General features: G+C 39.8%; 1 protein-coding gene across 1 annotated transcript in view; it reads left to right on the forward strand.

Moving 5' to 3' along the window:
* The window catches only part of TECTA (tectorin alpha), an 84044-nt gene that overhangs the window by 38917 nt on the left and 31954 nt on the right, over positions 1-13173 (forward strand). Inside the window, exon 11 of the mRNA XM_069070065.1 lies at positions 8732-9293. Coding sequence (XP_068926166.1) covers positions 8732-9293 — 562 coding nt within the window. The remainder of the gene's footprint in view (positions 1-8731; positions 9294-13173) is intronic.

The raw sequence follows: 13173 nt of genomic DNA on the forward strand, positions 1-13173 counted from the left end.
CATAGCCTCTTTCAGATCTAATCTGTAAGCCACAGAGAGATCTGTAGGTAGTGGTAGTGGTGGTAGTAGTAGTAGTAGTAGTAGTAGTAGTAGTAGTAGTAGTAGTAGTAGTAGTAGTTGTAAAAGTGGTAGTAACAATGGGGATGGTGATGATGGTAGTGGTAGTAATATGATTTGGTCTACACCTATGGTTTCAGTGGTGTTGGGAGCTACTTGTGAGTAGATTCCCTCTAGCAGTGCAAGTCAACAGCAATCTAAAATTTATGGACTTGAGGAATCTCATAGAGCATTAAGAGGGTAAGTGACTTGTCTGGGGACCTCAGCCAATATGGCTCAGAGGCAGGACTCAGGCCTTCCTGTCTCTCAAGCCAGCTCTCCATCTGCCATGCCATACTGCTTGTTATACTGATGCTATTAGCAGCTGATATTTGTATAGCAAAGTCTCCAGAGCATGTTACATTCATGACCTCAGTTGGGAGTATTATACTTCTGAGAAGTACAACTGAGAGGGGCTTTGGTATTGTGACCAGAGATTTGGCTTCAGGTTTGGGGAGACCTTGATTCCCGGCCAGTTTGGGACACCTCCTAGCAGTGTAGCTCTGAACAAGTCCAGAAAACTTTCTCTGGAAGTTCCGTACACCAATAAAATCACAGGTCTGGGGCAAACCAATACAGATCACGAATTGCATGTTAATGCAAAAGCTGGCTTCTAAAAGACCAAACACCCAAGCAGGAGAGTTTCCTCAACAAAGACTGACTTATAGTAAGTGCATAGTAGATATAAGAAGGGCTTCCTTCCATGTGGAATAAAAGCCTATTTCTCTCTAATTTCTCCCAAAGAAATTAAGAAAGATTGAGTAATTAAACAGAGAGCACCCAACACTGCCTAGAGGAGTGAAAATACCAAAAGTAGAAATTTGTGGTTGTTTAGTCATGTTCAACTCTTCATGACTCCACTTGGGTTTTCTTGGCAAGCATACTGGAGTGGTTTGCTGTTTCCTTCTCCAGCTCATTTTACAGATTGAGAAAACTGAGGCAAACAGGCAACTAGTAAGTATCTGAGGACAGATCTGAACTCAGGAAGATCTTCCTGACTCCAGGCCCAGTACTCTACCCATTGGGCCACCTAGCTGCACCCCCCCTAAAATGGCTTTGTTCTCCAAGTTGCCCTGAAGATTCCAAATACAAAAGTCAAAGGGTGTGTGTGTGTGTGTGTGTGTGTGTGTGTGTGTGTGTGTGTGTGTAAGAGAGAGTGTTTGTGTGTGTGTAACCCTCATTGATTTCACTCTTCTTTCTTAGAAATATTACATATAGTTCTATGCAATCTGGTGGATGTATGGGAAGAAGGAAGGTGAGATGGAAGGAGGAAGACAGGAGACAGGAAGGGAGGAAAAAAGAAAGGAAAGAAGAAGGGAGGAAGGGGAGAGGGAAAGAAGAGAGAGTAGTAAAGAAAAAGAGGATAGAGGAAGAGAGGAGAGGGAGACGGGGGGAGGAAGACAGGGGTAGAGAAGGAGAGAAGGGGAGTGGGGAGAGAGAAAGAGGGAGATTTGGTGTGTGAGATACCAGAAGGGTTTTTTGACGCTAAGAAAAGATTTAGAGAGATTGCTTTGGAGATTGTTTTCTGATTTAGCCTGGGAGAAAGTTTGCCCAGAGATACCTCTCTCTCCACACACATTTGTACAATCAATCAAAAATATTTATTAAGTGTTTACTATGTGCAATGCCTTGTGTTAAGCATTGAGGATATAAAGAAAAAAACAAAAACAAAAAAGCCCCTGTCCTCAGGGAGCTTACATTCTAATGAAGGATATATACATAAATCCATAAATTGATACATGTAAGATACAGAATAGATTGGAAATATGGAAGTTTACAAGATGTGTGGATTTGAAGAGGGGGAGTAGTGAGGAATAATGAGTTTTGTTTGTGACATGGTGAGGTTGTTGTTTGTTGTTTGAGATGCGTACAGGACATCCAGTTTGAATAAGCAGTTGATGATTTAGGCCAGGAGATCAGAAGAGTGATTAGAAATGTATTTGGCATTGTGCTAAGTACTTTATAAACATTATGTCATTTGATTCTCACCACAACCCTGGGAGATAGGTGCTATTTTTATCTCCATTTTACAGTTGAGAAAACTGAAGTAAAGAGAGGTTAAGTAACTTGCCCAGGGTCACACAGCTAGTAAGTGTCTAAGGCTGAATTTGAATTCAGATCTTCCTGACTCCAGGCCCAGTAGTCTATCCAAGGTGTTGTCTGGTTGCCAAAAGAAGGATGAGATCTAAGAAAAGACTATTGGATTTAGCAGTTGAGACATCTCTGATAACTTTGGAGAGAGTAGAATCTGTTGAATGATGGAGTTAGAAGTCAGATTGTAAGAAGCTGAGAAGTGCACGAAAGGAAAGGAAATGATTGTAGACAGTTTTTGAAAATTTTATTTTTTTTCCAATTAACAATTATTTATTTTCTACCTTCTACTCTTTATATCTAATTAAACAACAACAAAAGAAAGCCCTCAAAACAATGAGCCCTCTGGCCATGTGCAAAAATGTGCATCTTGTTCTCCATTTTGAGCCCATCTCCCAACTGGCAGGATGTGGGTCACCTGCTTCCTCTCTGGGTCTCTAGAATCGTGATTGATCATTGAATGGATCAGAGCTTTAAATTTATTCAAATATCTTACACAAATTAGTGGATATATCAGATCTATGGATAAAGGAAGATCAAATAAAAGATAGAGGGGATCACAGAAGGTAAAATGGATAATTTTGATTACATAAAATGAAAGGTTTTGCACAAATAAAACCAATGCAGCCAAAATTAGAGGGAAAGCAGGAAGCTGGAGAGGGGGAAAGGATTTTTTTACAGCAGTTTTCTCTGAGAAAGGTCTCACTTCTCAAATGGATAGGGAATGAGCCAAATTAAAGAAAAACAAGATCCATTCCATAATTGATAAATGGTCAAAGGATATGAACAGGCAGTTTTCAGAAGAAATCAAAGCTATCAGTGATCATATAAAAATGCTCTAAGTCACTAATAATTAGAGAATTGCAAATTAAAACAACTCGGAGGTACTGCCTCACAACCATCAGATTGGCTAATGTGACAGAAAAGGAAATGACAAATGCTAGAGGGGATGTGGAAAAACAGGGACACTAATGCACTGTTAGTGGAACTGTGAACTGGTCAAACCATTTGCTAGAACAATTTGGAACTATGCCCAAAGAAGTATAAAATTTAACCCAACAATGTCACTACTTGACTTATAGCCTTGACTTATATATACTTACTTATTAAAGTAAAGTAAGAAAAAGGAAAAGGACCCAAGTGTATGAAAATATTTAGAGTAGGTCTTTTTTCTGTGGCAAAGAATTGGAAGCTGAGAGGATACTCATCAATTAGGGAATGGTTGAACAAGTTCTAGTACAGGGGTGGGGAATCTGTGGCCTTGAGACAATATGTTGGCCTCTAGGTCCTTAAGTGCAGCCCTTTGACTGAACCCACACTTCACAGAACAAATCCTTTTATTAAGGGGATTTGTTCTGTGAAGCTTGGATTCAGTCAAAGGGCTGCCTCCCCCCCACCCAGGACCTAGAAGGCCACATGTGACGTTGAGGCCACAGGTTCCCCAATCCTGTGAAGGGATACTGTACTACTGCACTATGAGAAATGATGAGGGTTATGGTTTCAGAAAAACCTGGAAATACTTATATAAGCTAATGCAAAGTGAAGTGAACGGAACCAAGAGAACATTGTATACAGTAACATCAAAATGCTAATGATAATTAAATATGAAAGACCATTCTGATCAATAAAATGATCCATGACAATTCCAAAGGACACATGACCACTCCTCCACCTCCAGAGAGAGAACTGATGAACTCTTACGTGAAGACTGAAGCATATTTTTTCACTCTTTTGTTTTTTTGCTTTTTTTCAATAACATGTCTAATGTGAAAATATTTCACACATTTCCATATTCCAAATATTTGTATATTTTTCAAATGGCTGTCTTTTTGCTTTCTCAATGAGACAAGGATAGGGTTAGAGGGAGGGAGAAAATTTGGAACTAAAAATAAAAATTCTTTAAATTAAAAAAAATTAAAAGATTGGGCACTGCCTCCTTCCCCCCCCCCCCCATAAAGTCATTTAAGACTGATGTTCTTGGTTTTCCTGGTTTTGCTCCCTTCAGCCATCCTCTGTACATAGAGATCTTCCCAGTTTCCTTTGAAACTTAGCTTTTTTCCCCTAAGAGTTTGGCTGTGAAAGGGAAGAGAGAGACATGAAGGGACTGTAGGGTTAAGTCATGGTTTTTTGCTTTGGGTGTTTGGTGTTTTTTAAAGATAGGGGAGACCTGATTAAGTTTGTAGGCAGCGGGAAAAGAATCAATAGGTAAGGAAAGATTAAATATTAAAGAGATGGTAGGGAATGATTAGGTGAGGGGAGTAAAGGAAGGAGACTTCTTCTGGAGGAGAAAAAAGGAATGGAATCAAGGGTACAAATAGCTAAGTTGATTTTCCTCTTCATCATAGACTGGAGTAAAGGAGAAGAGAGTGGCGGATGATGTCCAAGGTTTTAAGATCTAGATTTGCAAAGGAGAGAGAGCTTGTTCATTAATCTAGTGTTTATTAAACACCCATGACTCTAGCAACACAAGTACGAAGTCAGAAATAATCCCTACTAGCAAGGAGTTGACATCTACACTCAACAGCCTCTGTTTCCTTCATAAAAGATGAAGCAGAAGTTTTGGGCAGAGAGGAAGGTGAGAGAGTTACTTTGTAGTGTTTAAGGAAAGAAAGTTTAGAAGATTTGCTGAGAAGATGAAATGGAGCCCCAGGGAGATCAAATCAAATGAATTTGTAGTGGGCCCCATTGGTGCTGGGCAGCTTCCTCCCATGTTCAATAAGGGTGTGAGAGTGCAGAAGGGAGCTAGTGGGGATTCTTTCTGTCTGTTTCTCTTCCTGTCTCAGCTTTCAGACTGTTCTGTTCCCTACCCCCATAGCCATACCTACCTTCCCCTCTATTCTTTACTGAAATTAAATAACGTAGTCAAGGTAGAAGCAGGGATCCATGGGATTTGGGAATGAGTCAAATCAAACAGAATCTGAGTTTCCCTGAGACAAAGTAGGATCCTGCTCCAAGGCTCCCCATAGAAACGACAGAAAAGATAAAAGCAAACCCCCAAACTGACAAGCTCATTAGCTGCCTGATTTAATCCAACCTATTGGGTCCCCAAAGTGTTCCTCTCTTCCCTCCCTTTTTCTCCAGGCCCAACAGCCAAAAGAGACTGTAGAGCTGAGGAAGATAACAAAGCTGAAAAACTCCTTTGGTCTTGGAGTAAGTGGCTTTGGTTTTCCATAATAATGTAAGGGAGAACAGAGCCACAAGTAATATATCACTCCCTTTTGATTTCAGGTGTGAAAAGTCTCCTCCCCAACCTGTTCCTTTACCAAGTAATCCTTTTTTCTGTGCTTATTGAAGAGTCCATTGCTTTGATTTTCTAGAAAACTGTTCTTTGACTACATTTCCTAATCTTACTCAAAGTCAAATAGGAAAATAATTTATTTATTTATTCAATTGTTTTGATTTGTGGATGACTAAATATCGCCTCTGTTCTGGGCTCTCTCTTTTTTCAAATAATTTTGTCCAAATTCTTCTAGACTTGGCCAATATTCACTTTCTCTTGTGTGCATCTCTTGAAAGTGGTATACTTGTGTGACATCAGGAATGGAGGCAAGGAGAAAGCCCTACTCCTGTTCCATGGATGTCTGGATTCTGCTATCTTGGGGTGGGGGTGAACCTGGCCTTACCTTTGCACCATCTCTGGACTGCCCTTAAAATCTATACTCTCTGACTCTGACAATGCTACACCAGAGCTGCTCTTGGAAAGTGTCCCTTATTGTCTCATATTCTACCCAAAGTTTTTCAATCTTTTAAAACTAATCTGTCCTGCATCTCATTCCACCCCCAAGAGTTAGGCTTTCTGTGTCTTCTAAAATAATGAGTTAATCTGACCAACAAACTGATCTGTGCTAGTGTGAGAAGGCTAGAACAGAAAAGGCCCCATCCTTCCCTTTGTCTCCCACATTCATTTAAACGGTGACCTTCTTGAAGCAAAGTCTTTATCTTTATTGTCTGACCTAGAGAAGTGACTGCAATGAGTATTTGGAGCGTAGGGGGAGAGAGGGAGGTACCATAGTAGGCCAATAAAGAGATATTTCTGACCAAATGGCATCCAGTCACCTACTTCATCTAGGTTAGAAGACTATCTCTGTTCCCAGGCTCTGTGCCTTTAAAAGCTGGGGCCTTATAGCCTACAAGGCATGTCTAGTGCTTTGTAAAATTTTAACTCCCTAACATTATGCCCACATTTGAAGATTAGCAAACTGATGTTCAGAAAATATTTCCATTTTTAGTGAGCTGAGTATGGTCTTATTCTGAGAAAAAAATAGCCTATTAATCTGGCTTATATTGGAATGAGAAGTTCAGAGGTATAAAAAATTGAAGAAAACAACTAGGTTGATCAAAACCCTAATGTGATATATCAGTAAGAAGCAGCTGGCTTCTGTGATTAAATAACCAGACAAGCCAGGCAAATACAGGCCTGCTGGCAACCAGAGAGCCAACTCCTTATGAGTAGCAAATGCTGTCCATTCAGACCAACTATCTATCATATAATCTCCAACCATGCATGGCCCATGTGGATATGTGGAATATTCCATGTGGAAGCCTCAGTAGATAGCAAACAAACCTCAGAGTCACAAAGTCCTGGATTCAAATCCCACCTCTGTGATACCCAGGCAATGTGGCCCTATGCCAATTACTTATTCTATCCATAAGTACCACAAGAAATTCATCAGATTATAAATTGCAGAGCAGTTAATGATCTGTATCAATTGATGGAATTTTTTCAGGGAAGTTCCCAACATCAATGAAATAAAATGTTCAGACCAAACCAAACCAACAAACAACAAAAACAAAACATTAAAAACATTTAAAAAGGAGGAAAGAAAGAAACCAAAACCTAACTCAGTCCTTTGGCAGAAGAGTCTTGCAATGAAGTTGCTGTCTTGGATGAAGTCCTTGGACTGAACTATAAATGTTCTCTTTCCCAAAAGGATCTCCAAAGCATTTATCCAATGAACTTCAATTCACAGGAGAGGAATTCATGAGTTCCTACTCACCAAAAATAAACCCAAATTAAGAATGGCATTAGAGAATAGAGCACTGGCCCTGGAGTCAGGAGGACCTGAGTTCAAATGTGGCCTCAGACACTTAACACACACAAAAAACTAGCCGTGTGACCTTGGGCAAGTCACTTAACCCCAATTGCCCCTCCAAAAAGAAAAAAAAAGAATGGCCAACTTCTCCTCTTGGTCCTGACTCTAAGCATTCAGGAATCTTTAAATTGTATCCCCTCCCACAGTCACCAAGAAACAATTTAAATGTTTAGGGAATAGGTGCTATATAAATATAAAGAATCATTATTAATGTACTACCACTTAATTATCTAAATCTGTGACAAATCATAATAGAGGAGATTAGGACACATCTGAAAATCCAATATAGTGGAAAATCCAGAAAGTGAATGAAAGAAAGAAAGAAAGAAAGAAAGAAAGAAAGAAAGAAAGAAAGAAAGAAAGAAAGAAAGAAAGAAAGGAAGGAAGGAAGGAAGGAAGGAAGGAAGGAAGGAAGGAAGGAAGGAAGGAAGGAAGGAAGGAAGGAAGGAAGAAGGAAAGAAAGAAAGAAAGAAAGAAAGAAAAAAAGAAAGAAAGAAAGAAAGAAAGAAAGAAAGAAAGAAAGAAAGAAAGAAAGAAAGAAAGAAAGAAAGAAAGAAAGAAAGAAAGAAAGAAAGAAAGAAAGAAAGAAAGAAAGAAAGAAAAGGCATTTACAATAGTAAAGCATTATACTATGTGCTGGGGATAAAAACAGGAAGGTAGAGACAACCTCTCCTCTGAAGGAACTCATGTTCTAATGGGGAAAATAAGCTGCAAGTTGGATGGAAAGACCCCATTGTCCTTAGGGTACAGTGGCAAAGCAGATAACATTTCTTCTTTAATTTCTCTAATTTTAATTAAATAAAATAAAAATTTAAATTAAATATAATAAAATTTAAATAAAATTAATTTAATTTCTTCTGTAATTTGCACTGATAAAAATCATTATCAGTTTCTGATGCTGGGCTATGTTGGCCACTTTGAGCCAGAGTGCCAAAGATTTTGGTGTTACAAACATTTTTTTCCGGGCTCTCAGCAGCTGTGGCTGCAGCATCCACACAAGCACCAGGTTGCTTCCTTGGGATGATGTCTACGGGGGCTAGGCTAGAAGCAGGGCTGGTATCTGAGTTGCTATGACTCCTGGGGGCCTTGGATTGCAGCTAGTCAGCAGTTGGTGTTGGTGTTGGCAAGGAAGGTGAGCCCCTTCTCCACAGTGATGACTACAGAGCCAGGGCTGGAAGCAGAGTCACTGGTCTAGGGGTCAGGGCTATGCCCAAGGCTCTTGGATTCAGGGTTCAGGATCCTGGACTCTTTCCACTGGGGACTGAGGGGAGGTGAGATGGTAGCAAAGTTTTGATTTGCCTGGCATATGCCATCTCCTGTCTCTCCTTTAGATTTTAAACTTTTCATTATAAATTTGCATAAAGCCCTTTAGTAAGTGCCCACAAGAATAGGATCTGGGACATCTTAGGGAAAATTAACTATTTCTCCCTCAATACTATTCCTTCTTGCAGGTGAATAATGAACGTCTGTATCTACCCCTGAAGTTGGGTCAAGGAAAAATTAATATCTTTTCCTTTGGTTTCCATGTGGTGGTGGAAACTGACTTTGGGCTCAAGGTTGTATATGACTGGAAAACCTTTCTGTCAGTCACCGTGCCTCGGAGCATGCAGAATGGAACATTCGGCCTGTGTGGCCGCTACAATGGGAATCCTGATGATGACCTGGAGATGCCCATGGGCCTGATGGCCTCGAGTGTCAATGAATTTGGGCAGAGCTGGGTAAAGAGGGACACTTTTTGCCAGGTGGGCTGTGGGGATCGCTGCCCCTCCTGTGCCAAGGTGGAAGGCTTCTCCAAAGTTCAGCAGCTCTGCAGCCTGATCCCCAACCAGAATGCAGGCTTTGCCAAGTGCCACAGTAAAGTCAACCCCAGTTTCTTCTACAAGAACTGCCTGTTTGATTCCTGTATTGACGGGGGAGCTGTACAGACAGCATGCAGCTGGTTGCAGAATTATGCCAGCACCTGCCAAACCCAAGGAATTGCAGTGACCGGCTGGAGGAATTACACATCCTGCTGTGAGCCCACCCTCTTTCCATTTCCCTCCATTCTTCTCTCTTTGGGGGTAACATTTTGTGGGGGCAAAAGCTGTCTCTTTAGGACATGAGAGTAAATAACATGGGTAAGAGTATTGGTGCTAACATGGAAGGGGCAGAGGAGAGCCGCAGGATCACAGGTTCACAATTCTAGAACCCCTGGGCCTACTGATACACAGATAATATGAAGATAAGCTGTGTAACTTACTTGAGTTGACATGCCTCGTGTTGTTCTTAAGTAGAGCGGTAAGAGCACAGGCCTGGGAATTAGAAGACTAAGCTTGATTCAGCTCACATCACTGTGTGCCATCAGCAGTTCGCCCAGCCTTCTTAAGCCTTGGTTTTCCCATCTGTAAAATGGGAACAGCACTCAATTTCTCCTCTTCTGCTTTAAAGAATCATAGGCATTAGTGGGGGCACTAATCAGAGCTGGGAAGATGTTGTCTTGGTTTTCAGAAAGGAGAAAGCAGGTAATTATAACTATGCACTAGTGGTCTTGCCAGTTCCCGATAGGATTCCAGAAGGGACTGAAAAAGGGACAGAAATGAAAAATGTGATCACTACAGCTTAATAGAGACTCATCAAGAACAAGTCAGTGGGGTAGTACTTAAGGTGAATATGGTAGACATGCTCCCATCTAGATCTAGCCCTCTGGATAGTGATAGCTCTATCTACAGATAAATATAGCAGTAGAGATACAGACAGATACCCATATCTGTATCGATAGATAGATAGACAGACAGATAGATGTAGGTCTATCTACCTACATATATACATATATGTGTGTAGATGTATGTGTATGTATTTCACAAAGGTATTTGACAAAACTTCTATTCACAACTGTTTGGTCAATTGGACCCAATAAGTACCGATTAATGGAAGGAGGTCTCTAGTGAAGGAGCATAGGTCTTGGATTCTATTTTTCAGAGACTTGGAAAAAAAACCCATTTGTAATCTGTATTTCATAAACCTTATTAGGAGACTTGGGCTTAAGATCTGACTATTTGACCATGGACAAGCCACTTAAATCTTTATTTAACCTCAATTTCCTCATCTATAAATGGGAATAATATTTATATGAATCACCCAGAGGGTTTCTATGGAAAAAAAGTGTTTTGTAAATTTTAAAGCACTATGCAGGATATTATGAAACTCTTAATGCTGTTTTAAGCTTTAAAACTTTAAGTACTAAAGTATTAAAAGCTTAAAACTATACTAAAACTTTTGAGACATCCTGTATGAATGAATTATTATTATTGGTGGAGTGGTTCAAGTGGCCAGACTTGGAATCAGGAAGACCCGGGTAGAAGTCCTGCCTTTGATCCTTTGGGTCAGCCACTTAGCCTCTCAATGCCCCAGCAAAAACTATCTGAGATTATAATTTACAGAAAAGTTACCTATATGTATCAGAAGAGAATCTTATCATGAGTTCCATACACTGATGAAATAACAGGTCAGTTCCACCCACCCTCTTCTCTCCCACATCAAATTATTATTGTTATGAAGATGTGTGAAGTCATGCTTATTAAATTTGGGATTGCCCTGAAGCCAACAGGATAGGTAATTACCCTGGAAGACAGAATTAGCTGCCAGAAAGATGCTAGCAAGCAGTAATAGTTGGCTAAATCCAATAAGATGACATTTAAAAGGGATAAATGTAAATTCTATACTCGCATTCAAAAAACCAACTTCAAAAGTATAGGATGAGGGAGATGTAATTAAAAAGCAGTTAATTTAAATAAAAAATCAGAGTGGTTTCAGTAGTCAGTAAGCTCACAAGCTCAGTATGATAGAAACATAGCTTCTGGAGTGCAAGAGAGAATATCCTGCTGGACTCTGCCTTGGTCAGACCGCATCTAAGTATTATGTCCTCTTCTGGCTGCCATATTTTAGGAGAGCCATTGGCAAACTGGAACTTGTCCAGAGAAGCCACCACGGTGAGGGGATGCAAAACCATGCACCAGGAGGAACCATCAAAGGAATTAGGAATGTTTGGTATAAAGAAAAGAAGACATAGGTTGGGCACGGCATCTGTCTACAAATACTGAAAAGGCTGTCACAGTAACTTGTTTCCAGGACTCCAGAGGATGGAACAAAAGTGGTCTGTAAACTTCAAAGTGCTTTTGAAATGCAAGCTGTTAGGATAAGGGCTGTCACTAAATGACCTGGTCTGCTTCAGAAAGTGGCCAGTTCTATGGAAGAAGCAGAAGAAGCTGGATGACTGCATGATGGATATATTGTAGTAAAGATTTCTATTCATGTATAAATGGGACTAATGTATGAAGTCCCTTAATATTTGGCAATTTTATCATTTTTTTAACTCTCAGAGTTAGGAAGTCCTGGGTTCAGTATTAGCCTCTGACACTTCTTATTCTATCCTTCCTTCACCTCCAAAAGAACACAGGATTGTTGGAAATTAAATAACTTACATGAAAGTATTCTAAAAAAAAAAGTACTACCTAAACAAGGTAGTATTATCTACCAAAGTAATTTAGTTATAGCTAATGAGGCAGAATGTAAAGAAAGAAATAGATCCATTGATCTTGTAACTCCCTCAGCACCTAGCACTATATAGGCATGAGAAATGAACAAATTTACTTCTGGAAGTCTAATATATTAAAAGGCTGCTGATGCTTAGTGCATCCCACTGGGCCTGTCCCCAGCACGTCACACCAATCAAGAAAACATAGCATCCTCCCTGTGACCTCACTATGGTAGATTGATACCCAGACCCCAATATCACAGGTTTTACCCCTTGTGAGAGTCAGACAATTGATTTGTTTCATAGGAACAAACTCAGGAAATAACTGTGTGTCAGCATTATGACCCCAATTCCTTTGGTATCATCTTACTAAATAAGTTTTTTTTCCCTATTGGAGATTACTTTATTGACTACCAACAGGGACAACCTCCTAACATATTAAAAGGTTATATACTGATACTCAACGCATACAGGTGAAAGCAAATGATTTAAAAGGGTCCCCAAAGGAATGACTGGTAGATGGAAAGCGTCTGAAGAAAGAGACAGAGAAGCCAATAAAGCATTTTCCTGTCATTAATGAGCTTGGCTGCCTATTGAGGTCTGGGTGGCAGATCATCTAGAATTTAGCTAGTATTAGTGCCTGTCCAGAGTAATTGGGCTCTTCTGATTTAATTTTAATTAATTAATTGAACCAACTTTTTGAAGCACCTGATGTATAGAGGAAAGATTTGGAGTTAGAGAACTTTAGTTCAAATCCCACCTCTCCCATTTGCTCTCTGTGTGGCCTAGGGAAATTACTTATCTTCTCTAGCCTCAGTTTCCCATTTGTAAAAATAAAGAAGTTAGACTAGATTCTGTGACCCTGCATAAAAACTTGTAGAATAATGAAGCAAGGGTTCTTCACTTTTTTTGTGAGATGGGCCCCTTTGGCAGTCTGGTGAAGCCCACAGACCTTTCTCTGCATAATGTTTTGTAATGTGTAAAATAAAATCTATAGGATTATAAAGAAAACCAATTATTTATTGAATATAATTATTAAAAATTTTAATAAATTAAGTTTATAGACCCTTGGTTAGAACCAGCAGAGGTGCTAGGTGAAATAGGAGTATGGAAAAGACAGAGGTCCTGCCCTCACGGAGTTTATGGTCTACAAGGGGGATAAAACACAGGTAAAGAAAACTGTAATAGGGGCGGCTAGGTAGCACAGTGAGTAGAGCACTGGCCCTGGAGGCAGGAGGACCTGAGTTCAAAACTGGCCTCAGATACTTAACATAAAAAACCCTAGCTGTGTGACCTTGGGCAAGTCACTTAACCCCAACTGCCCTCCAAAAAGATATATATATATATATATATATATATATATATATATATATATATATA

Source organism: Petaurus breviceps, unplaced genomic scaffold, assembly GCF_028583685.1.
Source record: "Petaurus breviceps papuanus isolate PSGF00001 unplaced genomic scaffold, PetGlider_PUasm1.0 90804, whole genome shotgun sequence".
NCBI lineage: Eukaryota > Metazoa > Chordata > Mammalia > Diprotodontia > Petauridae > Petaurus > Petaurus breviceps.